This window comes from Capricornis sumatraensis, chromosome 2 (genome assembly GCF_032405125.1).
Source record: "Capricornis sumatraensis isolate serow.1 chromosome 2, serow.2, whole genome shotgun sequence".
Taxonomy (NCBI): Eukaryota; Metazoa; Chordata; class Mammalia; order Artiodactyla; family Bovidae; genus Capricornis; species Capricornis sumatraensis.
The window spans coordinates 51893126-51920207 of NC_091070.1; the positions used below are offsets into that span (position 1 = coordinate 51893126).

General features: G+C 39.8%; 2 protein-coding genes across 3 annotated transcripts in view; one reads left to right on the forward strand and one right to left on the reverse strand.

Moving 5' to 3' along the window:
• The window catches only part of FAM81A (family with sequence similarity 81 member A), an 83209-nt gene that overhangs the window by 39467 nt on the left and 16660 nt on the right, over window positions 1-27082 (forward strand). For both annotated transcript variants that reach the window (XM_068964829.1, XM_068964828.1), the window contains exons 4-5: window positions 6198-6316; window positions 25882-26011. In XM_068964829.1, the coding sequence (XP_068820930.1) occupies window positions 6198-6316; window positions 25882-26011 (249 nt within the window). The remainder of the gene's footprint in view (window positions 1-6197; window positions 6317-25881; window positions 26012-27082) is intronic.
• LOC138073999 (ubiquitin-ribosomal protein eS31 fusion protein-like) lies at window positions 16858-17374 on the reverse strand. Its single transcript, XM_068965977.1, has one exon. It carries the CDS (start codon window positions 17340-17342, stop codon window positions 16872-16874), a length of 471 nt encoding a protein of 156 aa, XP_068822078.1. The 5' UTR covers window positions 17343-17374; the 3' UTR covers window positions 16858-16871.

The window sequence follows — 27082 nt, forward strand, 5'->3', positions numbered from 1 at the left end:
GTCTAGATTGGTGCAGGAGGCCATAGGAAGGTCAGGGGCTTGGTGTGCCTTCTTTCCTATCGCCGGTTCTAGGGCCACCTTCCTGATCAGCTGGGATGCGTGGGCAGGAAGGCCTGGGGGAGCTGGCAGAGACCTGGCCTGAGAGAGCATGACAGTGAGGTCCTGGACACGGTGGTTTAGGAGTCAGAGAGAGAAGGCCAGTCTCCCTGGGCTCGTGCACCCTGTGACTGAGCTGTCTTCTGCCCTCACAGGCTGGGCAGACTTCGGCTGGTGCTCCCTCCTGGCTCCTCACCTGGACGCAGGCTCTGTGAGGGTACTGGCTGCACCTCCAGCTCTTCAGCTTCTTCCAGCGTACCCTTCCACTACTCTTACTCCAGTGAGCAGAGAACAAGAAGAGATGTCCCACCTAAGGGGGCCCAGCAGCCAGAGGGAGGAAGAATAAGCACAGCCGTTAGAACAGACCTAAATGAAGGTGGCCCTTGAGTGAAAAATAACTGGGGCAAGTTATGGACTGAATGCTTGTGGCCCCCACCCCCGCCCCCACCAAATTCATGTCTGAAGCTCTAACCTCAGTGTGATGGTATTTAGAGGTGGGGCCTTTGAGCAGTAACTAGGTTTAAGATGAGATCATGAGTGTGGGGCCCTTATGGGATTAGTGCTCTTATAAGAAGAGGTAGAGCTCCTTTTTTCTGGCATGTGAGGACCCAGTGAGAAGGTAATTGTCAAGAAGCCAGGAAGAGAGCCCTCAAAGTATGTGCTGGCACCCAGATCTCAGACTTCCTAGCCTTCAGAACTGCAAAAATATATATATTTATTGTTTATTTACTCAGTCTGTTTATTATTTATAAGGTATTTCGTTATAACAGCCTCAGCTGAGTAATAAGACAGAGATTAAGGGATCTGAACACAACATAAAATTTCTTCCTTGAACTTAAATTTGTAAAAGTCAGTAGAGACACAGATGATTACTTTTATGAATTGAATTAGTTGCCTACGAGGGAAAGTAGATGAAGTGCTGAAAAATCAGTGCCAGACACAAGGGGAGAAAAATCGTGAGGGGGAAGATACAAGATTTGGAGGGCGGATCGAGGACAGCCAGCTTGTGAATAATAGGAATTGCAGAATGAGACAAAAAGCAGAGGGAGAAAAAACCAATAATAGAAGAATGTTTACCTGAATTGAAGGTAAATCTGAAATGTTCAGTGAGTTCTAGGTAGAAATGAATTTTTTAAAAAATCCAGTTTTTTTCCTGATAAAAATCCTCAATTCCGAAGATGAAAAACAAGCATCTAGACATAAGGAAGGAGAAGGCAGTGGCACCCCACTCCAATACTCTTGTCTGGCAAATCCCATGGATGGAGGAGCCTGGTAGGCTGCAGTCCATGGGGTCACTAAGAGTTGGACATGTCTGAGCGACTTCACTTTGACTTTTCACTTTCATGCATTGGAGAAGGAAATGGCAACCCACTCCATTGTTCTTGCCTGGAGAATCCCAGGGACTGGGGAGCCTGGTGGGCTGCCATCTGTGGGGTCACACAGAGTCGGACGCGACTGAAGCGACTTAGCAGCAGCAGCAGGCATAAGGAGGCAAGGTACTTTTAGGGGAAGAAGCATCAGACTTCCTGTCAGCTTCACAGTTCACCAGGAGCAAAGGCATTTATGTCAAGAATTTCATACCCTTTCAGTTTATCACCCATCCTTCACCATGAGGGAGGAAGAGAACAGACACGACAGGGATCCAGAGGGTCTTTCATCCAAGTGTCTGGTCTAAGGAAAATGCTGGAGGAAGGACTCTAACCAAAACACAATGATGGTGCCCGGAGATCCTAAGATGGGGGAAAGGAAAAGGAGAAACACGAAAGATAATTGGTGATCTTTAGAAAAAGACCCATCATTTCTAATGAGAACTAAATGTATATCACAGGGAACTCTGCTCAGTGCTCTGTGGTGTGGCCGATTCATTTTGTTATACAGCAGAAACTAACATTGTAAAGCAACTATACTCAAAAAAAAAACACCCCAAAACCCTATCATTTCATGTAAATGGATATCAATAAATTTAACAGAAGCGTTAAAAAAAGAAGAAGAAAAAAAAGACAAGAAGGGCCATTCAAGCAAAATTCTAATTGTATCTCAGCTAGAAGTACTGGGTTATTTTAGCAAAGAATGGTTGGTGTGCGGAAGAGCAAGAGGGAACAAAAGTAAAAATCCTTCCACGTAAGTCATCCTGGGTGAAGGGTGAAGGAGGGCAGGTGTGCTTTATGTGGAGGAGAGCAGAGCTGTGCGGGGAGAGAGCCAGGAGTAGGTGCAGATATGGTTATAAAGGTTGGGAAAGGTGAGCTGAGCCATTCATGGACTACCAATGGCCAGGGACACTCCCCAGATAACAAAGGGGAGAAAAGGTAATGCATGGTAACCTGATTAAACCAGGCAAAACAGGGGAAAGGAGAAAGGAAACAACAAAAAGCAACATAAGTTGTAAATATAAAGTGAGATGTAACAATAACGTCCTGCTGTATAGCACAGGGAACTATATTCAATATCCTATGATAAACCATAATGGAAAAGAATATGAAAATGTATATATATATATATATATATATGTATGTATGTATGTATGTATTAATATGTATAAATATGTATATATGTATGTAAAACTGAGTCACTTTGCTGTGCAACAGAAATTGACGTAACATTGTAAATCAACTACAAAAAAAGTTTTTTTTAAAAAGTGAGATGGAGGGACAAACAAAGACAGAAAGCAGCATAATGCCATGAGTGAGAGCCCAGTCAGCGGAGCCAGACTCCTGGTGCCAATCCCAGCTTCCTCATGTACTGACTGTGGCTTTGGGCAAGTTACTTGACCACTTAGAAATTTCACCATCTGTGAAATGAGGATAATAACAGTCCCTCCTTCATAGGGTGTTGTGAGGATTAAACGAGTTAACATACCTACAGCATTTAGAACAATGCCTAGTGTAATTAGACCAAGCAAGTGTTTGCTTTATTCTTTATAAAGTCTAGTAGCAATTTTAATATTAGGTAAGATGAAGCAATATTGCAAGCACTGAATCAGATTCAGTTCAGTTCAGTCACTCAGTCGTGTCCGACTCTTTGCGACCCCATGAATCGCAGCATGCCAGGCCTCCCTGTCCATCACCAACTCCCGGAGTTCACTCAGACTCATGTCCATCCAGTTAGTGATGCCATCCAGCCATCTCATCCTCTATTGTCCCCTTCTCCTCCTTCCCCCAATCCCTTCCAGCATCAGAGTCTTTTCCAATGAGTCAACTCTTCGCATGAGGTGGCCAAAGTACTGGAGTTTCAGCTTTAGCGTCATTCCCTCCAAAGAACACCCAGGGCTGATCTCCTTTAGAATGGACTGGTTGGATCTCCTTGCAGTCCAAGGGACTTTCAAGAGTCTTCTCCAACACCACACATCCATACATGACCACTGGAAAAACCATAGCCTTGACTAGACGGACCTTAGTGGGCAAAGTAATGTCTCTGCTTTTGAATACGCTATCTAGGTTCATCATAACTTTTCTTCCAAGGAGTAAGCGTCTTTTAATTTCATGGCTGCAGTCACCATCTGCAGTGATTTTGGAGCCCCCCAACATAAAGTCTGCCACTGTTTCCACTGTTTCCCCATCTATGTCCCATGAAGTGATGGGACCAAATGCCATGATCTTCATTTTCTGAATGTTGAGCTTTAAGCCAACTTTTTCACTCTCCACTTTCACTTTCATCAAGAGGCTTTTTAGTTCCTCTTCACTTTCTGCCATTAGGAAGGTTATTATATAATGGCCATGGGCACTTTGATCTTAAATCTGTATGTGCCAAATAAAATGGCAGCTAAATAAAGTAAACGGCATTACAAATAAAAGGAGAACTTGAGGAAGACATTTTACAGTGAGAGAATTCAAGATCTAGAAGGCAAAAATAGACAAGATCTAGAGAAAATGAATAATGAGTACTTTCTTGGTGGTCCACTGGCTAAGATTACTCCATGCTCCCAATTGCAGGGGGCCTGGGTTCCATCCCTGGTCAAGGAATCAGATCCCACATGCTGCAACCAAAAGTTAACATGCTGGAACAAAGACTGGGTACAGCCAAATAAATAAAAACTCTAAAAAAAGAAAAGAAAATGAGTAATGGAATCAGCAAACTCAGTCTAATATGCAATATTGAAACTTTTGTTCTTCAGGTAGTTTTTTTGCATGGAGCTTTTGAAAAATCAGTCATATGTGACAAAGCAAAATTTAATACATTAAAAAATTCGGTATATTACAGACCATACTTTTGATCATAAACTAATACAATTAGAAATAAATAATAAAAGTGATGAAAACTTGAAAATGAAGCAATTCTAAGTAATTCTAAAGATACTTAGATATCCTTAGACCAAAGAGGAATTCAAAATTGAAATTGAAACAGTAAAAACACTTTACACCCAACCTATGCACACAGCAAATGGTGTACTAAAGGGAAAATATCTTCATTATTATGGAAGAAGTAGTTAAAATAAAAGAATGTCATGCTCATCTTTTAAAATTTAAAACCAAAAGTTAAAAAAAAAAAAAGCTAGAGAATTCATAAATGCTTAGGCTGACATCAGACAAATCGGAAATTTAAAAAAAAAATGAAAGGGGAAGGATACTGTGAGAAGTCAAAAGCATTCTCTTTGGAAAGATGGAAAGAGAGTGGTTAGTGGGGCAGGGAGTGTGGAGGAGAGAATATGGGGAGTGGAGGAGGGAAGAGAAAGAAAAGGATGAGCAAAAGAATCATGAAATGTTCAGAGAAACATCTGATTCGGACTTTTGCTTTTGAGGGATCTCCTGTTCCCTAGAATTCAGGTTTTCTTGTCTGTCTGTCTCTCTTAGTGCTTCAGTCTCTGATTCTTTGCTGGTTTGGCAGGCAACATTGCAGCATGGTTGGGAGCGCAGATTCTGGAGCCAAGAGCCCTGGGCCAGTCCCAGCTAGCCACTTCTCTCCAGATGTATCAGCTCAGCTCTTGGTGCCTGAGAGACCCTGAGAGTACCTCCCTCACAATGCTGTGTGGATTTGTGCATGTCAGCATGTAGTGCAGCCCCAGGCTCCTCCCAGGACGTGCTCAATAAACCTCAGGGGTGTCCTCTTCATTGCCATCACTCCTTTGCAGATTTCCCGGGATGGATGCTCCTTGGGGTCTTGTTTTTGTGCTGGGTCACTCCATCTTTCAGCAGTTCTGCTTTCATTTAATGTCTTTCTCTGAGATGCATTCTACCAGTCCAGTATAAATATTGTTACCGAATAAGTACTAAAAAGAATCATTAGCATTTGTTGTATTTACCGTGTAGTAGGCATTGCGTTTGGAGAAGGCAGTGGCAACCCACTTCAGGACTCTTGCCTGGAAAATCCCATGGACGGAGGAGCCTGGTAGGCTGCAGTCCATAGGGTCGCGAAGAGTCGGACACCACTGAGCGATTTCACTTTCACGCAGTGGATAAGGAAATGGCAACCCACTCCAGTGTTCTTGCCTGGAGAATCCCAGGGACGGGCGAGCCTGGTGGGCTGCCATCTCTGGGGTCGCACATAGTCGGACACGACTGAAGCGAGTTAGCAGCAGCAGCAGGCATTGTGCTTAGTGCTTTGTATGCATTATCTTATGTAATTTCCCATAAAGTGGCCTTAAGAGTGTAGTCACTGTTACTATCAACAGATGATGAAAAGGAAGCTCAGAAAGCTCTAGACACTTGCTCAGAATCACACAGCTAGAGGGACTGACATTTGAACCTCTTTGTCTGATGTTACTCTGCTCCTTTTTCTTGATATATTACTTCTCAGATTTAGGTATTGTTTGCCTAAAACAATGACAATCAAAAAGCACACTAGGGTGGGGTAAGACCTCTGTGCCACCTTCCATGTGTCCAGGCTCCTAGTCTCAGCTTTGCCTCTGCCTACGGTGGAACCTCCATCCAGTCACCTGACATCTGAGTCTAAATGTTTTTACTGGTTAATGCAGGAGCTTGGTCTGAGTGACATCTCTGAGGTCTCTTTCTAAGCCCCTGGTTCTCTGTGGATGTGTACATCAGGTTATGCTTATGAAGGAGCCTCTTCTGAAAGGAGTTAAACGGTCTTATTTTTGCCAGAAGTATCAAATGCGTCTGTGGTATCTTGTGAGTTCCCAGATGATGGTGTTTTTGTGTGTTGCCCAGGTACTCCAGGAGCAGATCCGTGCCCGGGACAACATTAGCTACGGAACTAATTCTGCCTTAAAGACCCTGGAGATGAGGCAGCTCTCTGGCCTGGGGGATCTCCGGGGAAGAGTGGCCAGGTGGGTAGTCAGGTATTTGTATCTCTGTGTATCAAGAGTGATTTCTCATCAACTTCATTTTAATGGGGAATATATTTATGAAGCACCAAAGCAGTCTTTGTCTTTTTCTAGTACATTGTCTCCTTTTCCCATAAAATCTACTGGCGGAAGTTAGACCTTGTTTTGAGTAGCCCTGATTCAACTGTACTTCCGTAGTTGGAGCTGTGTGTGTGGAAGGTGATGAGCGGAGGGCTCAGCTGACCTGTGTAATTTGTTAGATTGTTTTATTTATTGAGCCCAATAATACAATGTTGGAACTTATAGTTTGTATGTCTTTTTTTGGAGGGGGGCATTTTACATATCTCATTTATTAGCTAAGATGATCAGGACTAACTGATTTTAAAATTTTTATTAATAAAGTAAATCTAACATCTATTTTTTCTTATTTTAAATTAATTTTTATTGGACTATAGTTGCTTTACAGTAGTTGGTGTGTCTTTTTAAAATTTCATTTCCTCTGAGGTATGGCAGAAATCAACACAATATTGTAAAGCAATTGTCCTTCAATAAAAAATAAAATTTTAAAATCTTTTCCTTATTCATTTTGATTACCTTTTCTGAAAGTATCAGTCCATGGTAGATTGTACACTTGAAAAAGAGACCTTTCCTCTCAGGTCATAGGAAGGGTGCTTTTCTAGGGACTTACTACTGAAAAAGTGCCCCATGGACCGACCAGCTGCGTCCCTGTCACCGGGGGTTGTCAGAAATGCACAACCTCTGAAGCATTCTCGGGCCTCTTCTGCCCTCTGCTGATATTAAGAGTCAAGCATGAGTGTACATGGGAGATGTGAAGTTAACAGGCAATTTGAATCAGCTTGCAGTGAAAGTGAGGGTGGTCTGCAGAGACTGGCAAGGGAGGAAAGAATCCAAGGTCTCTTTGGACCAGACAGGATTTTAGGGGGTATTAGTGCCAACAAAACTTGAAGGACTCTGAATATTGGGCCTGTGAATTCAGGTTGGCTGGATGACGTCGGTCTCATGGCAGAGGGCTCCTGGTTGCCACTCTTGTGTGAGTTCTCTCCTCATCTGGGTGAACCCCAGTCTCTGTAAGGCCCGTGGTGGCAGATGCCCCCTTGAGCGCCTTATGTCTCTCTCCCCTTGCACTGTACTTTCAGCAGTACTGCTTGTTATTCCCGATTGGATCAGGCTCTCCTATATCTGTGCCTTTGTGCTTGCTGTACTTGGGTTTCCCTGGTGGCTCAGAGGTTAAAGCGTCTGCCTGCAGTGCAGGAGACCTGGGTTCGATCCCTGGGTCGGGAAGATCCCCTGGAGAAGGAAAGGGCAACCCACTCCAGTATTGTTGCCTGGAGAATCCCATGGACAGAGGAGCCTGGTGGGCTATAGTCCATGGGGTCGCAAAGACTCAGACATGACTGAGTGACTTCACTTGTTCTGCCCTCTCCCCTTCTTTCCTAACTTCTAGTCAGCCTTTAAAGTTCAGCTTAAGTTTTACCTCCTCCAGGAAGTTTTCCCAGATCCCTTTCTCCTGAACTTACCTACCACTCTCTGTGCTGTTGAGTCTCTCTGTTGCCTTGGGGCGGGGTACGTCATCTTTTTGTAACCTCAGTGCATAGAACCAGTCTCTGGAAGACAGTAGATACTCAATAAATGTTTATTTGGATGAATTAAAGATTTGGAAAATCACTGTTAACTGGACTTGAAGTTTTTTTGTGTGGAGATCAGCTGAAAGGAAACCCCAGCTCTGTTATACCTCTCAGAATTGGGAGGATCTAAAGAGCTTCAGAGCTACAAGGCAAGAGTAGGAACTTCAGGAGAACTCTAGAAATTTTCCTAGTCACTTGAGTTGCAGATGGAGGCTGAGTGAGGTGATATATGGAAGGGGCTTAGTGTGTACCTGAGATGGAGTGAATGTAGAGCGGATAGGACCTGTTATGCAGCGGCCATGAAATTATCCTTGTAACACTGGTTCTAGTTACAAAATGGAGAAATTGTTTTGAAACACTTGCAGGAATTTTACATTTTTCCTCTGCAGTTTCTTATTAACGTCTCTACCCAGCTTGTTCCTTTTCTGTAACAAATGCTTTTACTCTGAAACAGTCAAAATAATGTGTTGTGAACACCACATATTTTTGCTTTATTTTAGCATTCCATCTTTCTTCTGGAATGCTAATGAGGCTTTGGTTGTTGAAACAAACTCATGTGAAATAATTCCTGGGGAAAGTTTTAACTTTCTTGCATTAATTATGTCATGGTTTTGAAAGGATATGAACTCTTTAAGTGATAGTCTTGGATTACCAGGCTGCAGTACTATTTCAGGTTTTAGTTTATAGTGTTCATGGATCCATTGGTGAAGTAACTGATAGGAAGCAAACCCTGATACCTCCCTGGAGAGCCAACAGGAAAGGGCAAAGGATAATTCTCTACAGAAATGATAGACACCCTTACTTCACTAAGCAGAACACACTTGAACAGGACTGTCTCAGAGAGTTTCCCATTCCTCCCTGACCCAAAGCCTGGAGTCTAGCTTTTCTGTTCCTACTGGGACATTTGGTCCATTTTTTGGCTTACCATCTTTATTTGTCCAGGACTCAGTAGCTTCCTCCACTTTCCTCTCTGAGATCTGTTTGCATGGTATCAGAGTTTTAGAGGAAAAATACCTGTGTACTGAGGCACATGTGCACATTCCCTCAGATTAAGTCCAGGTGCAAAGAAAAAAAGAAACAGATTGGATATCATCAAGTTAAAATTTTTTGGCCATTACAAATAATGCTGTTATGCACATTCACATACGAGGTTGTGTGGTCATATGTTTTAATTTCTCTTGGATGTGTATAGGAGTATAGCTGTTGAATAATATGCTTTGTATATATTATAACTTTAATTAAAAACTGGATATTTAGGTAGTATATTGTAGCAGTCCTGGAAGATGATGCCCTTGGGCTTGTTTTTGTTGTTTGCTTGGTTAAGTGACTTAGCTGGCCTATGTTAGTGATGTCGGTTTCTCCCACAACATGGAGCCTCTCATGACAGGATTGATGCCGATCCTCAGAGGCTGCACAGTCAGCCTGTGATGATAGCAGTTTTTGCAAGGCTCTCTGTGACTATCTCTTTCCTTCTTATTTTATTAAGCTGCCTACCTCTGTTGGTGTCACACCCAAATCTTAGGCTCCACTGATTCCTTGCAGATTACTCTACTGTTTTTTTCTTTCCTGTTTGCTTACTTTGTTCTTCTTTGCAATTTAATCATTTTAAAAATTGCTTTTATTGTATTATTATACAACCTAGTATCCCCAATATATTTCTTTTTTAAGTTGTAGTATAATTGATTTACAATATTATGCTAGTTTCAGATGTATAGCACAGTGATTCTATTATACAAATATGTGTATATATAGATGTATATTTTTCAGATTATTTTCCCTCATAGATTATTACAAAATATTGAGTATAGTTCCCTGTGCTATACAGTAGGTCTTGTTGGTTATCTATTTTATGTATCTGAGTGCATGAGTGCTCAGTCATGTGCGATTCTTTGTGACCCCCATGGACTATATATAGCCTGCCAGGCTGCTCTGTCCATAGAATTTCCCAGGCAAGAATATTGGAATGAGTTGCCACTTCCTTCTCCGGGGGATTTTCTCTACCCAGGGATCGAGCCTGTGTCTCTTGAGTCTCCTGCATTGGCAGGCAGTTTCTTTACCACCTGAGTCACCAGGGGAGCCCTGTGTATGTATAGTAGTATGCATCCATTATGCTGTACTGTTTTTGACAATGTCCTAGGATGTAAATTTCTGTTTAGTCGGATTCAGTTAAACCATCACCAGCATTTAAGGGCTAATGACGTATACATATAATCAGTTCAGTTCAGTCGCTCAGTCGTGTCCGACTGTTTGCAACCCCATGAATCACAGCACGCCAGGCCTCCCTGTTCATCACCAACTCCTGGAATTCACTCAGACTCACGTGCATCGAGTCCGTGATGCCATCCAGCCATCTCATCCTCGGTCGTCCCCTTTTCCTCCTGCCCCCAATCCCTCCCAGCATCAGTCTTTTCCAATGAGTCAACTCTTCTCATGAGGTGGCCAAAGTACTGGAGTTTCAGCTTTACCATCAATCCTTCCAATGAACACCCAGGACTACTTTAGAATGGTCTGGTTGGATCTCCTTGCAGTCCAAGGGACTCTCAAGAGCCTTTTCCAACACCACAGTTCAAAAGCATCAATTCTTTGGCGCTCAGCTTTCTTCACAGTCCAACTCTCACATCCATGCATGACCACTGGAAAAACCATAGCCTTGACTAGACGGACCTTTGTTGGCAAAGTAATATCTCTGCTTTTCAATATGCTATCTAGGTTGGTCATAACTTCCCTTCCAAGGAGTAAGCGTCTTTTAATTTCATGGCTGCAGTCACCATCTGCAGTGATTTTGGAGCCCCCCAACATAAAGTCTGCCACCGTTTCCACTGTTTCCCCATCTGTTTGCCATGAAGTGATGGGACCAGATGCCATGATCTTCGTTTTCCAAATGTTGAGCTTTAAGCCAACTTTTTCACTCTCCTCTTTCACTTTCATCAAGAGGCTTTTTAGTTCCTCTTCACTTTCTGCCATAAGGATGATGTCATCTGAATATTTGAGGTTATTGATATTTCTCTCAGCAATCTTGATTCCAGCTTGGGCTTCTTCCAGCCCAGCATTTCTTATGATGTACTCTGCATAAAAGTTAAATAAGCAGGGTGACAATATACAGCCTTGACATACTTCTTTTCCTATTTGGAACCAGTCTCTTGTTCCATGTCCAGTTCTCACTGTTGCTTCCTGACCTGCCTATAGGTTTCTCAAGAGGCAGGTCAGGTGGTCTGGTATTCCCATCTCTCTCAGAATTTTCCACAGCTTATTGTGATCCACACAGTCAAAGGCTTTGGCATAGTCAATAAAGCAGAAATAGATGTTTTTCTGGAACTCTCTTGCTTTTTCCATGATCCAGCAGATGTTGGCAACTTGATCTCTGGTTCCTCTGCCTTTTCTAAAACCAGCTTGAACATCAGGAAGTTCACGGTTCACGTATTGCTGAAGCCTGGCTCGGAGAATTTTGAGCATTCCTTTCCTAGCATGTGAGATGAGTGCAATTGTGCGGTAGTTTGAGCATTCTTTGGCATTGCCTTTCTTTGGGACTGGAATGAGAACTGACCTTTTCCAGTCCTGTGGCCACTGCTGAGTTTTCCAAATTTGCTGGCATATTGAGTGCAGCACTTTCACAGTATCATCTTTCAGGATTTGAAACAGCTCAACTGGAATTCCATCACCTCCACTAGCTTTATTCATAGTGATGCTTTCTAAGGCCCTCTTGACTTCACATTCCAGGATGTCTGGCTCTAGGTGAGTGATCACACCTTCATAACCTTTGTGATTATCTGGGTCATGAAGCTCTTTTTTGTACAGCTCTTCTGTGTATTCTTGCCACCTCTTCTTAATATCTTCTGCTTCTGTTAGGTCCATACCATGTCTGTCCTTTATCGAGCCCATCTTTGCATGAAATTGCTATTATTTTCTCCTACTCTGAGGATTTTCTCTAATTATCTTGAAGAGATCTCTAGTCTTTCCCAGTCTGTTGTTTTCCTCTATTTCTTTGCATTGATTGCTGAGGAAGGCTTTCTTATCTCCTTTTGCTATTCTTTGGAAGTCTGCATTCAGATGCTTATATCTTTCCTTTTCTCCTTTGCTTTTCACTTCTCTTCTTTCCACAGCTATTTGTAATTATGTATAATAATTACTATAACATGGAAGATTGGCAATCTGATGGTTTAAGTTTCTTTGCCTTTGTTTTTTTCAACTTACATTAGCTTTATTGCTGTTGATTGAAAGAGATCAAACTGAAACTACAGCTATTTCATGCAGATGCCTTTCACTGCGATTTAATAACTAGCAAAAAATAAAACCAATCCCCAAAACCAAAGCACTCTATCAGTGTGTATGCAGTCTTGGGCACCTAGGAATTTAAGTTGATAATAGTCATATAATGTGTTTTTATATCATGAAACCCCTTTTATTTTTACTTTTTTTAAAATTTATTTTTTAATTGAAGGATAATTGCTTTACAGAATTTTGTTGTTTTCTTTCAAACCTCAACATGAATCAGCCATAGGTATACATATGTCCCCTTCCTTTTGAACCTCCCTCCCATCTCCCTCCCCATTCCACCCTTCTAGGTTGATACAGAGCCCCTGTTTGAGTTTCCTGAGCCATACAGCAAATTCCCATTGGCTATCTATTTTACATATGGTAATGTAAGTTTCCATGTTACACTTTCTATATATCTTACCCTCTCCTCCCCTTTCCCCATGTCCATAAGTTATTCTCTATGCCTATTTCTCTATTGCTGCCCCGTAAATAAATTCTTCAGTACCATTTTTCTAGATTGCATCTATATGCATTAGAATATGATATTTATCTTTCTCTTTCTGACTGACTTCATTCTATATAATAGGTTTCAGGTTCATCCATCTCATTAGAACTGACTCAAATGCATTCATTTTTATGGCTGAATAATATTCCATTGTGTATATATACCACAATTTCTTTATCCATTCATCTGTTGATGGACATCTAGGTTGCTTCCATGTTCTAGCTATTGTAAATAGTGCTGCAGTGAGCAATGGGATACATGTGTCTTTTTCAATTTCGGTTTCCTCAGGGTATATGCCTAGGAGTGGGATTGCTGGGTCATATGGTGGTTTTATTCCTAATTATTTAAGGGATCTCCATACCGTTTTCCATAGTGGCTGTCAATTTACATTTGCTCCAAAAGTGCAAGAGCATTCCCTTTTCTCCACACCCTCTCCAGCATTTATTGTTTGTAGACTTTTTGATGATGGCCATTCTGACCAGTGTAGGGTGATATCTCATTGTAGGTTTGGTTTGCATAACTCTAATAATGAGTAATGTTGAGAATTGTTTCATGTGTTTGTTAGCCATCTGTATGTCTTCTTTGGAGAAATGTCTGTTTAGGTCTTTTCCCCACTTTTTTATTAGGTTGTTTGTTTTTCTGGTATTGAGTTGTATGAGCTGCTTATATATTTTGGAAATTAATCCTTTGTTTCATTTGCTATTATTTTCTCCTACTCTGAGGGTTGTCTTTACACCTTGCTTAGTGTTTCCTTTGCTGTGAAAAAGCTTTTAAGTTTAATCAGGTCCCACTTGTTTACTTTTGTTTTTATTTCCATTACTCTAGGAGGTGGGTCATAGAGGATCGTTCTTTGATTTATGTCATCAAGTGTTCTGTAAGAGTTTTACAGTTTCTGGTCTTACATTTAGGTCTTTAATCCATTCTGAGTTTATCTTTGTGTATGGTGTTAGGAAGTGTTCTAATTTCGTTCTTTTACATGTAGTTGTCCAGTTTTCTCAGCACCATTTATTGAAGAGGCTGTCTTTGCCCCATTGTATATTCTTGCCTCCTTTGTCAAAAATAAAGTACCCATAGGTGTGTGGGCTTATTTCTGGGCTTTCTATCTTGTTCCATTGGTCTGTATTTCTGTTTTTGTGTCAGTACCATACTGTCTTGATGACTGTAGCTTTGTAGTATAATCTAAAGTCAGGAAGGTTGATTCCTCCAGCTCCATTCTTCTTTCTCAAGACTGCTTTGGTTATTCGGGGTCTTTGGTATTTCCATATGAATTGTGAAATGTTTTTGTTCTAGTTCTGTGAAAAATGTCATTGGTAATTTGATAGGGATCGCATTGAATCTGTAGATTGTAGTTGATAGTATAGTCATTTTTACAGTATTGATTCTTCCTACCCAGGAATATGGAATATCTCTCCATCTGTTTATGTCATCTTTGATTTCTTTCATTAGTGTCTTATAATTTTCTGTGTACAGCTTTTTTGTCTCCTTAGGTAAGTTTATTCCTAGATATTTAATTCTTTCTGTTGCAATGGTGAATGGGATTGATTGCTTAATTTCTCTTTCTGATTTTTCATTGTTAGTATATAGAAATACAAGTGATTTCTGTGCATTGATTTTATATCCTGCAACTTTGTTAAGTTCACTGATTAGCTCTAGTAATTTTCTGATACTATGTTTAGGGTTTTCTGTGTACAGTATCATGTCATCTGCAAATAGTGAGAGCTTTACTTCTTTTCCGATCTGGATTCCTTTTATTTCTTTGATTCCTTTTATTTCTGTGATTGCTGTAGCTAGGACTTCTAGAACTTTGTTGAATAATAGTGGTGAAAGTGGACACCCTTGTCTTGTTCCTGATCTTAGGGGGAATGCTTTCAGTTTTTCACCATTGAGAATAATGTTTACTGTAGGTTTATAATATATGCCCTTTACTGTGTTGAGGTAGGTTTCTTCTATGTCCATTTTTTGAAGAGTTTTAATCATAAATGGGTGCTGAATTTTGTCAAAGGCTTTTTCTGCATCTATTGAGATGATCATATGGTTTTTATCTTTCAATTTGTTAATACGGTATATCACATTGATTGACTTGTGTAGACTGAAGAATCCTTGCATCCCTGGAATAAACCCAACTTGTTCATGGTGAGCTTTTTGATGTGTTGCTGAATTCTGTTTGCTAAAATTTTGTTGAGGATTTTTGCATCTATGTTCATCAATAATGTTGGTCTGTAGTTTTCTTTCTTTGTGTTGTCTTTGTCTGGTTTTCATATCAGGTGATGGTGGCCTCTTAGAATGAGTTTGGAAGTGTTCCTTCAGTTCAGTTCAGTTCAGTCACTCAGTCATGTCTGACTCTTTGTGACCCCATGAATCACAGCATGCCAGGCCTCCCTGTCCATCACCATCTCCCGGAGTTCACCCAAACTCACATCCATCGAGTCGGTGATGCCATCCAGCCATCTCATCCTCCATCGTCCCCTTCTCCTCCTGCCCCCGATCCCTCCCAGCATCAGAGTCTTTTCCAATGAGTCAACTCTTCGCATGAGGTGGCCAAAGTACTGGAGTTTCAGCATTACCATCAATCCTTCCAAAGAACACCCAGGGCTGATCTCCTTCTGAATGGACTGGTTGGATCTCCTTGCAGTCCAAGGGACTCTCAAGAGTCTTCTCCAACACCGCAGTTCAAAAGCACCAATTATTCGGCTCTTGGCTTTCTTCACAGTCCATACATAAGTGTCTTGCATCCATGCGTGACCACTGGAAAAACCATAGCCTTGACTAGACATATCTTTGTTGGCAAAGTAATGTCTCTGCTTTTCAATATGCTATCTAGGTTGGTCATAACTTTTCTTGCAAGGAGTAAGCATCTTTTAATTTCATGGCTGCAGTCACCATCTGCAGTGATTTTGGAGCCCTAAAGAATAAAGTCTGACACTGTTTCCACTGTTTCTCCATCTATTTGTCATGAAATGATGGGACCAGATGCCATGATCTTCGTTTTCTGAATGTTGAGCTTTAAGCCAAGTTTTTCGCTCTCCTCTTTCACTTTCATCAAGAGGCTTTTTAGTTCCTCTTCACTTTCTGCCATAAGGATGGTGTCATCTGCATATCTGAGGTTATTGATATTTCTCCTGGCAGTCTTGATTCCAGCTTGTGCTTCTTCTAGCCCAGTGTTTCTCATGATGTACTCTGCATATGAGTTAAACAAGCAGGGTGACAATATACAGCCTTGACGTACTCCTCTTCCTATTTGGAACCAGTCTATTGTTCCTTCCTCTGCAGTTTTTTGAAAGAGTTTTAGAAGGATAGGCATTAGCTCTTCTCTAAATGTTGGATAGATTTCTTCTGTGAAGCCATCTGGTCCTGGGCTTCTGTTTTTTGGGAGATTTTTGATCACAGTTATCACAGTTTCAATTTCAGTGCTTATAATTGTATTGTTCATAATTTCTATTTCTTCCTGATTGCACCTTGAAAGATTGAACTTTTCTAAGAATCTGTCCATTTCTCCCAGGTTATCCATTTTATTGCCATATAGTTGTTCACAATAGTCTTTTATGATCCTTTGTATTTCTGCATTGTCTGTTGTAACCTCTCCTGTTTGTTGATTTGATTCTTCTCTCTTTTTTCCTGATGAGTCTGGCTAAAGGTTTGTCAATTTTGTTTATCTTCCCAAAGAACCCACTTTTGGTTTTATTAATCTTTACTGTTGTTTCTTTCATTTCTTTTTCATTTGTTTCTGCTCTGCTCTTTATGATTTCTTTCCTTCTACTATTTTTTTTTTGTTGTTGTTTTTTTCTGGTTGTTTTAGGTGTAAAGTTAGGTTGTCTATGTGATGCTTTTCTTGTTTCTTGAGGTAGGATTGTATTGCTGTAAACGTCCCTCTTAGAACTGCTTTTGCTGCATCCCATAGGTTTTGAGTTGTCATGTTTTCATTGTCATTTGTTTCTAAAAATTTTTTGATTTCCCTTTTGATTTCTTCAGTAACCTGTTGGTTATTTAGCAACATATTGTTTAATCTCCATGTGTTTGTGTTTCTTGCAGCTTTTTTCTTGTAATTGATACCTAGCCTCATAGCGTTGTGGTCAGTGAAGATGCTTGACACGATTTCAATTTTCTTTTTTCTTTTTTTTTTTTTTAGCTCATATGTTTATTAACCAATGTACAATTACTTGTCTTCTGGTTTGTTGAAACAATAGGTCAGACAACATTTGCCACAATAATGTCTATCGAAGTGACTGGCCATAAAAACTCCAGCACCACATTCATCTGAGGGACACTCCCAGCGAAGGCGACTGATTTTGCCATTCTCATCCACCTTATAGTATTTCAGAACAGCCAATTTAACCTTCTTTCTCTTATGCTTGTTCTTCTTGGAAGTGGCGTAAGACTTCTTCTTCCTTTTCTTAGCACCACCACGAAGTCTCAACACTAGATGAAGAGTAGACTCCTTTTGAATGTTGTAGTCAGACAAAGTACATCCATCTTCCAGTTGCTTGCCAGCAAAGATCAGTCTTTGCTGGTCAGGAGGAATTCCTTCCTTATCCTGGATCTTGGCCTTTACATTTTCTATTGTATCCGAGGGCTCGACCTCAAGAGTGATGGTCTTCCCCGTCAGGGTCTTCACGAAAATCTGCATCCTGGCGGCGGTTCCACCGCAGATGGTGGATCCGAAAGGCTCAATTTTCTAGAATTTACTGAGATTTGATTTGTGACCCAAGATGTGGTCTATCCTGGAGAATGTTCCATGTGCACTTGAGAAGAAGGTGTATTCTTCTGTATTTGGATGGAATGTCCTGAAGATATTAATGAGATCCATCTCATCTAATGTGTCATTTAAGACTTGTGTTTCCTTATTAATTTTCTGTTTTGATGATCTGTCTATTGGTGTGAGTGGGGTATTAAAGTCTCCTACTATTATTGTGTTACTTTCAATTTCTCTTTTTATGTCTGTTAGTATTTGTCTTATATATTGAGGTGCTCCTATATCATGAACCCCTTTTATTGATGTTGAATTATTTTCTAATATAGATATATCCCAAGGCTCTCTTACAAAATGCAGTGAAAACATGGGAACAGACCAAAATTTACACAAAGGGGACAAACAAGTTGTAGAGCAATAATAAAGTCTTCTCAGGATGATATAGGATGTTTTTCTCTGTTTCTACTCCCGTCTCTCACCTCCTTTTTCATTTTTTTTTTAGACTTTTTAGTTTGTATTGGCATATAGCTAATTAAAGGGCTTCCCCAGTGGCTCAGCATTAGAGAATCTGCCTGCAATGCAAGAGATGTGCGTTCAATCCCTGGGTCAGGAAGGTCCCTGGAGGAGGGCATGGTAACCCACTCCAGTATTCTTGCCTGGAGAATCCCATGGATGGAGGAGCCTGGCTACAGTCCATAGGGTCGCAGAGTTGGACATGACTGAAGTGACTGAGCACGCACATAGCCTATTAATAATGTTGTGATAGTTTCAGGTGAACAGTGAAGGGACTCAGCCATACATACATATCATAACACCTCTTGATCATGCCAATATTTTGTTAGGCCGTAACACCCATATTAGAAGCTTAGATTATGATACAGTAGTCCCAAGGGAATATACCCCAAGATTCCCAGTGGGTGCCTGAAACTGGGGATAGCACTGAAGCCTCCCTATATATATACTATGTTTTTTCCTATATACTTATCCCTGTGAGAAAGTTTAATTTATAACTTAGGCAAAATAAGAGATTAACAATAATTAATAATAAAATAGAATAATTATGAGTTTACTGTAAAAAATATTGTATGAATGTGGTCTCTCAGAATATCTTAGTGTAGTGTATTTACGTTTGCAAGGTTGTGAGATTATAAAATGCCTATGTGAAGAGATGAAGTAAAATGAATGACATAGGCATTTTGTAAGTGTCGTTGCTTTTTAAATGCCGTATGCTACCATGTCACAAGCTGTAAGAGAAGATCTGCCTAAGCATGAAACTCAAGTCATGTCTGTGGTTAGACATTTGGGACCCTGTTCTGGACTTTTAACCACCTCCTTGCCATCATTGATCAGACAGCCAAGTGATAGAGTCATTCTGCCACCTAATTGCTGCAATCAAGAGCTGTACCTGGAAGACAGCTGCCCAAAGACCTGAAAAGGGAAATTTTGGAATGAATACATCAGCAGTTCATCTGTAATATTACATCAAGATAAAACAGGACAACTGGTCGGGATTCAGTGCAGGTTCTTGTTTAACTAAATCTGTTGAGTCATGCCTACAGCTACATGTGAGCCTCAAGACTGCCTTTTATGATGTGTGTTTTTTGAGAAGAAAGGAAGGGGGCTTCCCTGGTGGTCCATTGGTTAAGAGTCTGCCTGCCAATGCAGGGGACACAGGTTTGATTGCTGGTTCAGGAAGATCCCACATGCAACTAAGCTTGTGTGCCGCAACTACTGCGCCTGCACTTTTACATACTATTCCGTCACTTGTTTCTTCATGACAGTATATTGTGGGCCTCCTTCCAGTATGCACATGACCTGACTGACTTTTTAATTAAATATGGGATATTCTGTTCCATGTGTGTATCATAATTTAATATATTTAGCCACTCCTGTATTAATGGAAATGTATGTTGTAGCTCCAATACTTTGACCACCTGATGCGAAGAGCTGACTCATTGGAAAAGATCCTGATGCTGGGAAAGATTCAGGTTAGGAGGAGAAGGGGGAGACAGAGGATGAGATGGTTGGATGGCATCATTGACTCAATGGACATGAGTTTGAGCAAGCTCCGGGAGATAATGGACAGGGAAGCCTGGTGTGCTGCAGTCCATGGGGTTGCAAAGAGTCATATATGACTGAGTGACTGAACAACAACAATGTTGTAGTGTTTGTGTTTCCAAGTGAGACAAAATATGGAAGCCAAGCTATAGCTAGTGCAAACCTGTGAGCCATGAGCTTTAGGATCATTTTGAGACCTTTTCAAGTAACTTATTTAAGCATAGTCTGTCCCTTGAACTGCTTTGTGAAGATGATAAACTGGTATGATGTAAATTTCCATCTGACAAATTTCCATCCAAGAAGCTGTTATTTGAATTGGAAAATAATAATTTTGTATTTCATGGTAATTTAAAAATTCAGATTTCTCCAAATATAATTTAGATAATGTTTTGCTTAAAAATTTTGAGCTCAAAATTAAAAAGAGGGGTCTGTATTTGATATTGTTTTTTAGGCATCATTTGTGAGTGGGATGATTTTGAGGACTAAATGAACTAATATTTAGTTCATGCATAAGTCCATGTTTAATTCATGCATAATATTATGCATCTTGGACAGTGCATGGTACGTAGTAAATATTCCTTATAGTCATTCATTGGCAAGTATTTATTGAGCCCCTACTACAAGCAAGGCAATGTGCTCAGCACTAGGGTTTTAGTGATAGAAAAGGCAGTTGCCCTTCTTCCTTAAATGTAGTTTATATTCCTTCTAATAGGAGAGATAGACATTAAGCAAATTATTGCAAAATAATTTTTTATTTTACTTATGATTCTGGTTTATAGATTTGGGGGGAATTTCTATAGAAATGATCGTATCATCTGCATATATTGGCAGTTTAATTTCTTCTTTTCTGATCCTCATATCCTTAGTCTCTCTTTTTTGTCATCTGTACTGGGTAAAATCTTCAGTACAGTTCATTAGAAATTTAACAATGAGCATCTTTCTCTTGTTTTCAACTTTAATGAGAATACTTCCAGAGTTTTTCCATTTTTTGGATGATGATTAATCATGGATTCATCAGATTTGGGAAGTTTTCTTGCACTCCAGATTTACTAAGACTGTTTATAATTTGTATTGAGTTTTCTCAAGTGTTTTTGCATCTATTCAAATCACAGATTTCTCTCTTAATCTGTTAATGTAAATTTAGCAAGGTGGTTACTAATATTAAAGTACAAAGATCAGTTTCGTTACTAAAAACCAATAGGAAACATACTTAAAATGAAGATGTTATTTAAACTAAAATCAGGGAATGTGTAATAACTAGGCATATACCTAACAAAAATTGTTCAAGACTTCTTGAAAATTAAAAAAAAATTGGTTAAGAAATAATAAGAAAATATAAATAAATAGAAACGTATTATATTCAAGGGTAGGAAGTCTTTAATATCTTTAAAAATATCAGTTTTCACAAATTAACCTTCAGAATCAATGAAATTCAAATTAGATTCCAGAGTTTTATGGAGAAACTTGATAAGATGATCCTAATGTTTGTACATCAGTTAAGAGTCAGAAATACTCAAGATACTTATGAAGATGACCAAAGAGGGGAGAGTTGCCCTACTAGATACCAAGACTTGCTATGAAACTGTAGTTATTAAGATGTTATGTTGGTGGCTTAGGGATAGAGAAATTGAACAGTGGAATAGGATAGAAAGTCCAGAATTGAACCACACATGTATGGGACTTTGATATATGTCATAGATGGCGTAGCAGATCCATGGAGAAAGAAGAGACTGTTAAGTACATGGAGCTAGAAAATTTATTATCCATTTCAAAAAAGATTCATTTTTTCCCTATCTCATATCGGATATAAAATCACCTCCAGATGAGTAAAGGACTTAAATGCTGTACATAAGACTTAAAACTTTTAATAGAAACATATAGAGAAATATCTTTTAGACCTTTTGGTAGGGGAGGATTTCTTCTTGATATAGAAGGCATTGAGAAGTTTGATTATGTTAAAATTTAAAGTGTTGCTCACCATTCTTAAATAAGAAAATGAGAAGTTACAAATGGAGGAAGACATTGTATAGTAAAAAGTTGTGTCAAGAATATATGCACAAGTTGAGAATAATGCAAACAATCCAGTGTAACAGTGGGTAAGAGACATGAACTGACATCAAAGAAGAAACACTCATGGCCAATAAACATGTGAGGAGATTCAGTAGCATTGGTTGATATTGAAATAAAAATTTCAAAAAGCAGCAATATATGCTTTCTCACTCCCAGTAGATTGGCATCTAAAATGTCCAAAAATGCCAAGCGTTAGAGAGTGTGTAGGTGCACAAGATCTCTTACCTGTTGTTAGTGGGAGTATAAACTAGTGAGGGCTGATATTACCTCTCAGTGCTGAACATCCACATACTTTGAGATCCATCACTTTATGCCCAAGATAAATTGCTGAAGTTGTACCACAGGAGGGTATGTTCATAGCATCATTGTTTGAAATAGCAAAGTCTTGCAATAACCTAAAGTGCCCATTAGTGGAAGTTTGGAAAATAAATTGTAACAAACAATAGAATGTTACTTTGTAGTTAAAATGAATAACTACTGTAGTGTTTAACAATATAGTTGAAGCTTAGCAATAAGTGAAAACAATAAGTATCAAAATATTACTTATGACATAATGGCTTTTGTAATGTTGAATTCAACTAATACACACATACACATACTTTTAAGAAATATATATGTGTGCTACTACTGCTAAGTTGCTTCAGTCGTGTCCAACTCTGTGTGACCTCATAGACGGCAGCCCACCAGACTCCGCTGTCCCTGGGGTTCTCCAGGCAAGAACACTGGAGTGGGTTGCCATTTCCTTCTCCAGTGCATGAAAGTGAAAAGTGAAAGTGAAGTTGCTCTGTCATGTCCGACTCTTAGCGACCCCATGGACTGCAGCCTACCAGGCTCCTCTATCCATGGGATTTTCCAGGCAAGAGTATAGGAGTGGGTTGCCACTGCCTTCTCCACAATATATATGTGTGTATATATATATATTAATACATAAACAGACATGTATGTGTGTGTGCAATACAGTCTTGAAAGGAGAACAAGGGAATGATGACACAGGATTTAAAATAGGAACAGTTATTTAAAAATAATTAACTGAATAAAGTGAGCCATGAATAAAGTGAGCTGCAGATGGTGATTGCAGCCATGAAATTAAAAGATGCTCGTTCCTTGGAAGAAAAGTTATAACCAACCTAGTCAGCATATTAAAAAGCAGACCTTTGCCAACAAAGGTCTGTCTGGTCAAAGCTGTGGTTTTTCTAGTAGTCATGTATGGATGTGAGAGTTGGATGTGAGAGTTGGACAATAAAGAAGGCTGAGCACTGAAGAATTGATGCTTTTGAACTGTGGTGTTGGAGAAGATTCTTGAGATTCCATTGACCTGCAAGGAGATCAAACCAGTTAATCCTAAAGGAAATCAGTCCTGAATATTCATTGGCAGGGCTGATGCTTAAGCTGAAACTCCAATACTTTGGCCACCTAATGTGAAGAGCCAACTTGTTAGAAAAGACTCTGATGCTGGGAAAGATTGAAGGCAGGAGGAGAAGGGGACAACAGAGGATAAGATGGTTGGATGGCATCACAGACTCAACGGACATAAGTTTGAGCAAGCTCTGGGAGTTGGTGAAGGACAGGGAAGCCTGGCATGCTGCAGTTCATGGGGTTGCAAAGAGACAGACACAACTGAGTGACTGGACAACAACAGCAAGTAGAAAATCATAATAATAGTGGTAGTAATAGTAATAATAATAAATTTTAAGAAGTTCAGCAAAAGAAAAATGTGGGGTATCCGGAAAGTGTTTAATTGCTATACCTGATCTCCAGGAAGGGTTCAGTAAGGAAGTGACTATTGTGCTTAGCTTGAGGGATGTATAGTACCTAGTCAGGTGATAAGGTCAAGGAATAAGACTTCATCCAGAGAGAAGAGCCTGGGTGAAGGCCTTAAAGTGGGGAAGAAGTGAAGTAAGTTCAAAGGCCTGCAGTGTAATGGTGTGGCTGAGTACAGAGGAAAAAAGGGACAGAATATATAAGATGATGCAGGGAGGTAGGTGGCTTGGGACTGACTCTTTCTAAGCATTTTGAAGGATTTTGGTTTTATCCTAGAAAAGCAGGAAATTGTACAAAGAATTTATGCAGAATTTAGTTTGATTTTTCCTTGCTCACACTTTTGTTTCTTTGGGGTTAATACCTAGATTGCAAGGTACATCGAAATATATTCATGTCTCAAGATTTGGAGTATATACTGCCAAGTTGCCCTCAAGAAGATTTGTAAAATTCACTGTTCCACCTGCAGTGTATGATGTAGCTTAATTCTACACACTCCAGTGTTGGGCAATAGATGTTAAAAATATTTCCAACATAGATGGATAGTGACGTGATTGCTGCTTTGTGTCTGTTTTATTATGACTGTTGAAATTTACACCTGTATATATGCAGTTTTCAGATTGTGTTTCAAAATATTAAAAATATTTTCATCAATATTAAATTTTTTTATCCTAATACATTTTCCGTTATTTCCAAAGAGGATTATAGCATTTTAGTCAAATGATTAAGCTAAACGGGTTGTTCAACTTAGAGAAAATGTGAGTCATTACCAAGTAAAATCTCAAGAAGTTTGAAGTAATTGAGCTGGTAGCTTACTTTTTTCAGAGTCTACAAAAAATTAAATTTTCCAAAAATTTTCTCAGTTTGTTGTTTCTTGCATCCTACTCCTTCTCTCTGGGTGTTCTTTTCTTCTTACTGAAGCACATTATTTAATGACTTTTTCAATATGAGTGTGTGGGCGATGCATTTCTTAATCTTTGCATGTCTGAAATGTCTTTATTTTGCACTTATTCTTAGATGATAGATTTGTTCCCCTCAGTCCGTAGAAGCTGTTTCTCCAATATCTTCTGATATTTATTGTCTTCTGGTATCTATAGTGTGCTATCAATCTTATAGTCAGTCGGAAAATCATTTTGTCTTTGGTATCTGGTAGCTTTTAAGATTTTATCTTTATCTTGGGTTATATGAATTTCACCATAGTCTGCTTAGTTTTACTTATGCCACTTGGTATTCATTGAATACTTTAAAACTCATGTCTTTCTTCAGTCTTAGAAAATCTACAGCACTCACACCTGAAATATTGCTTCTTTGCCATTCTCTCCATTCTTTTTAAAAAATTCTTCAACCTCCCTTTGACTTATGTTAGCATCTCTTTATTTGTCCTCTCTGTTTCTTCACTATTTCTTCATGGTTTGCATCTCTGTCTGGCTTTGGTACATTCTGAGCAGGCTCCTTGCTACTTTCTTATAATTCATTGATTTTATCTTCAATCATGTTTAGTCTAGAGTTTGTCAGGTCTAGTAAGAAAATTTTAGCTTATTTTTAGGATTTCTAATTTTCTTCTCTTAACCGCTTGTTCTTTTTTTTTATCTCTACTTAAAAAAGAATAAGAGTTCTCGTGATGGATGTTAATCTATCTTTCCTTTTTGAGTACCTAACACGTATGTACTTTGAGCTCACTTGATCCGAGGCCATACATGTGAGTTGTAGGAAAGCTGGCAGTAGTAAGAATAGAAGCCACGGGGGCCCAGGCTCACATAATTTACTTCTGCCTTTAGGACCATTAGGCTTGATGTCTACATATTCCTTCCCCTCCAAGATAGTGTCCTGCCCATGTGCCCACATCTGTGGCTTGGTGTTCGTAATGGGCTGCCCAGATTGCCTGGTCCCCCAGTGACCCCTGCTTAGGCATGTCGTGTCTACTGGAGCCCAGTAGCAAGCTGGCAGGTCCTTCTTAGCGCAGGAATGATTGTGTTGGAACAGGACATGACTTTGCTCTCAATTCCTAGGAGGTCATTCTGTGTTTGACAGAGGCTTCATAGCCCAGATTACCACAGATACTTTGCGTACTTTTAGAACTGCCAAGTCATAAGGCTCAAGGGCAAAGTACCTGGGACTAGCTGCAGAACTTTCCCATGCTCTGGAGCACACTGAAAGCACATAGCCTTATAGGTGGTTTGGTAAAATGGGAATAGTGCTTTCAGACGTGGTAGAAGTTGCCTCCAAAATCCAGAGGCCCTGAACTTGAGAGGTGGAGGGGGCACTGTAGAGTGACAGGCCACATCTGGCTCACTCTGTAAGCTTTTTGTTAGTGGGCTCTCACTGCATATTCAGTTTTGTACTGATGAGCATTGTAAAGCCTTTGTTTTGTTAATGGTTACACCTCTAGTCTTACTGAGCAACATCCCTGTGGTTTAACTTAAAAACCATAATGTGAGCAGCTCTCTGAATTCATCCAAATCTCTGTTAAAAGGGATGATTCATAGTGTAGTGTCTCTGAGTGGGATCATGCACTTTATAGTATGCAAGGAAGCTTCAGCTCATGTTTTAAAACTTTGATAAGAATTTCCTTTGTTGTTTATCTGGATAGATGTGACGCCAGCATAGCCAGACTCTCTGCCGAGCACAAAACGACCTATGAGGGCCTCCAGCACTTGAACAAAGAACAGCAAGCTGCCAAACTCATCTTGGAAACAAAAATCAAAGACGCAGAGGGACAGGTATGACCTGTTTCAGGTAGCTTTTTGAAAGTGGGTATTTGTTCTTATCTAAGAATAACATGGGTTTAATTATTTCCTGCAGGAGAAACTAGTCAGGGCACTCAGCATAAGCATCCCTCTTCTTCTTCCTCCTTCTGTTTCACTGGAGTGGCCCTTTGTAAGAATGCAACCCAAATGCCAAGATGTGTCAGTATACTCCTAATTTTAAGTATTCTTTTCCCTCATTCTTCAAACAATATGTTCCAGAAATTCTAACTTATATCTCCAAAACCATTTCTTAGACAGGTAAGTGATAAAAGTGTGGCTTTACAGGCTTTTACAGGCCACTAATCTCAATTTTGGATTCAGGAAATAGTTTGTTCATAGGATTTATGGGCTGCCTCATCACATAGTTTGTATATGGGGAAAGATTAGAACAAAGCTAGAGGGTTGGCTAGCTAATAAATTTCGGAGTATTCCACCTTGCAATTCACAGGTTAATTTCTTAAAGCAAAATTCTTGGCATTTCACAGTTTGTTTTTTGGCTGCTTAGAAGTTTTCCTTTGCCATAAGGGGGCCTGTCTTCTAGGTCTTTATCTACAATGTCTGTTTTACTTGCTGTTCTTCATTTGAAGAGAGACCACTCCAGTATTCTTGCCTGGAGAATTCTGCTTCATGGTTTTATAATAATTAATTTTTTTACAGAAACAGCTTTGGATCCTTATTGGAGGCAGCTAGGACACAAATATGTCTAATCCAATAAATTGACTAGGTACCCCCTTTTATTAGAATGAAAAAAAAGAAAAAGTGTTAGTCGCTCAGTCATGTCTGACTTTTTGTGACCGCATGGACTGTAGCCCATCAGGCTTCTCTGTCGATGGGGATTCTGCAGGCAAGAATGTTGGAGTGGTTTGCTGTGCCCTCCTCCAGGGGATCTTTCCGACTCAGGGATTGAACCTGCATCTCTTACATGCCAATGCCAACAACCTTGGCAGGTGGGTTCTTTACCACTAGCCCCACCTGGGAAGCTGAAAAATTATGTTTCCTGAAACTTAACCTGCATCTGGAGGTAAATCTGAGACCTAATGGGTT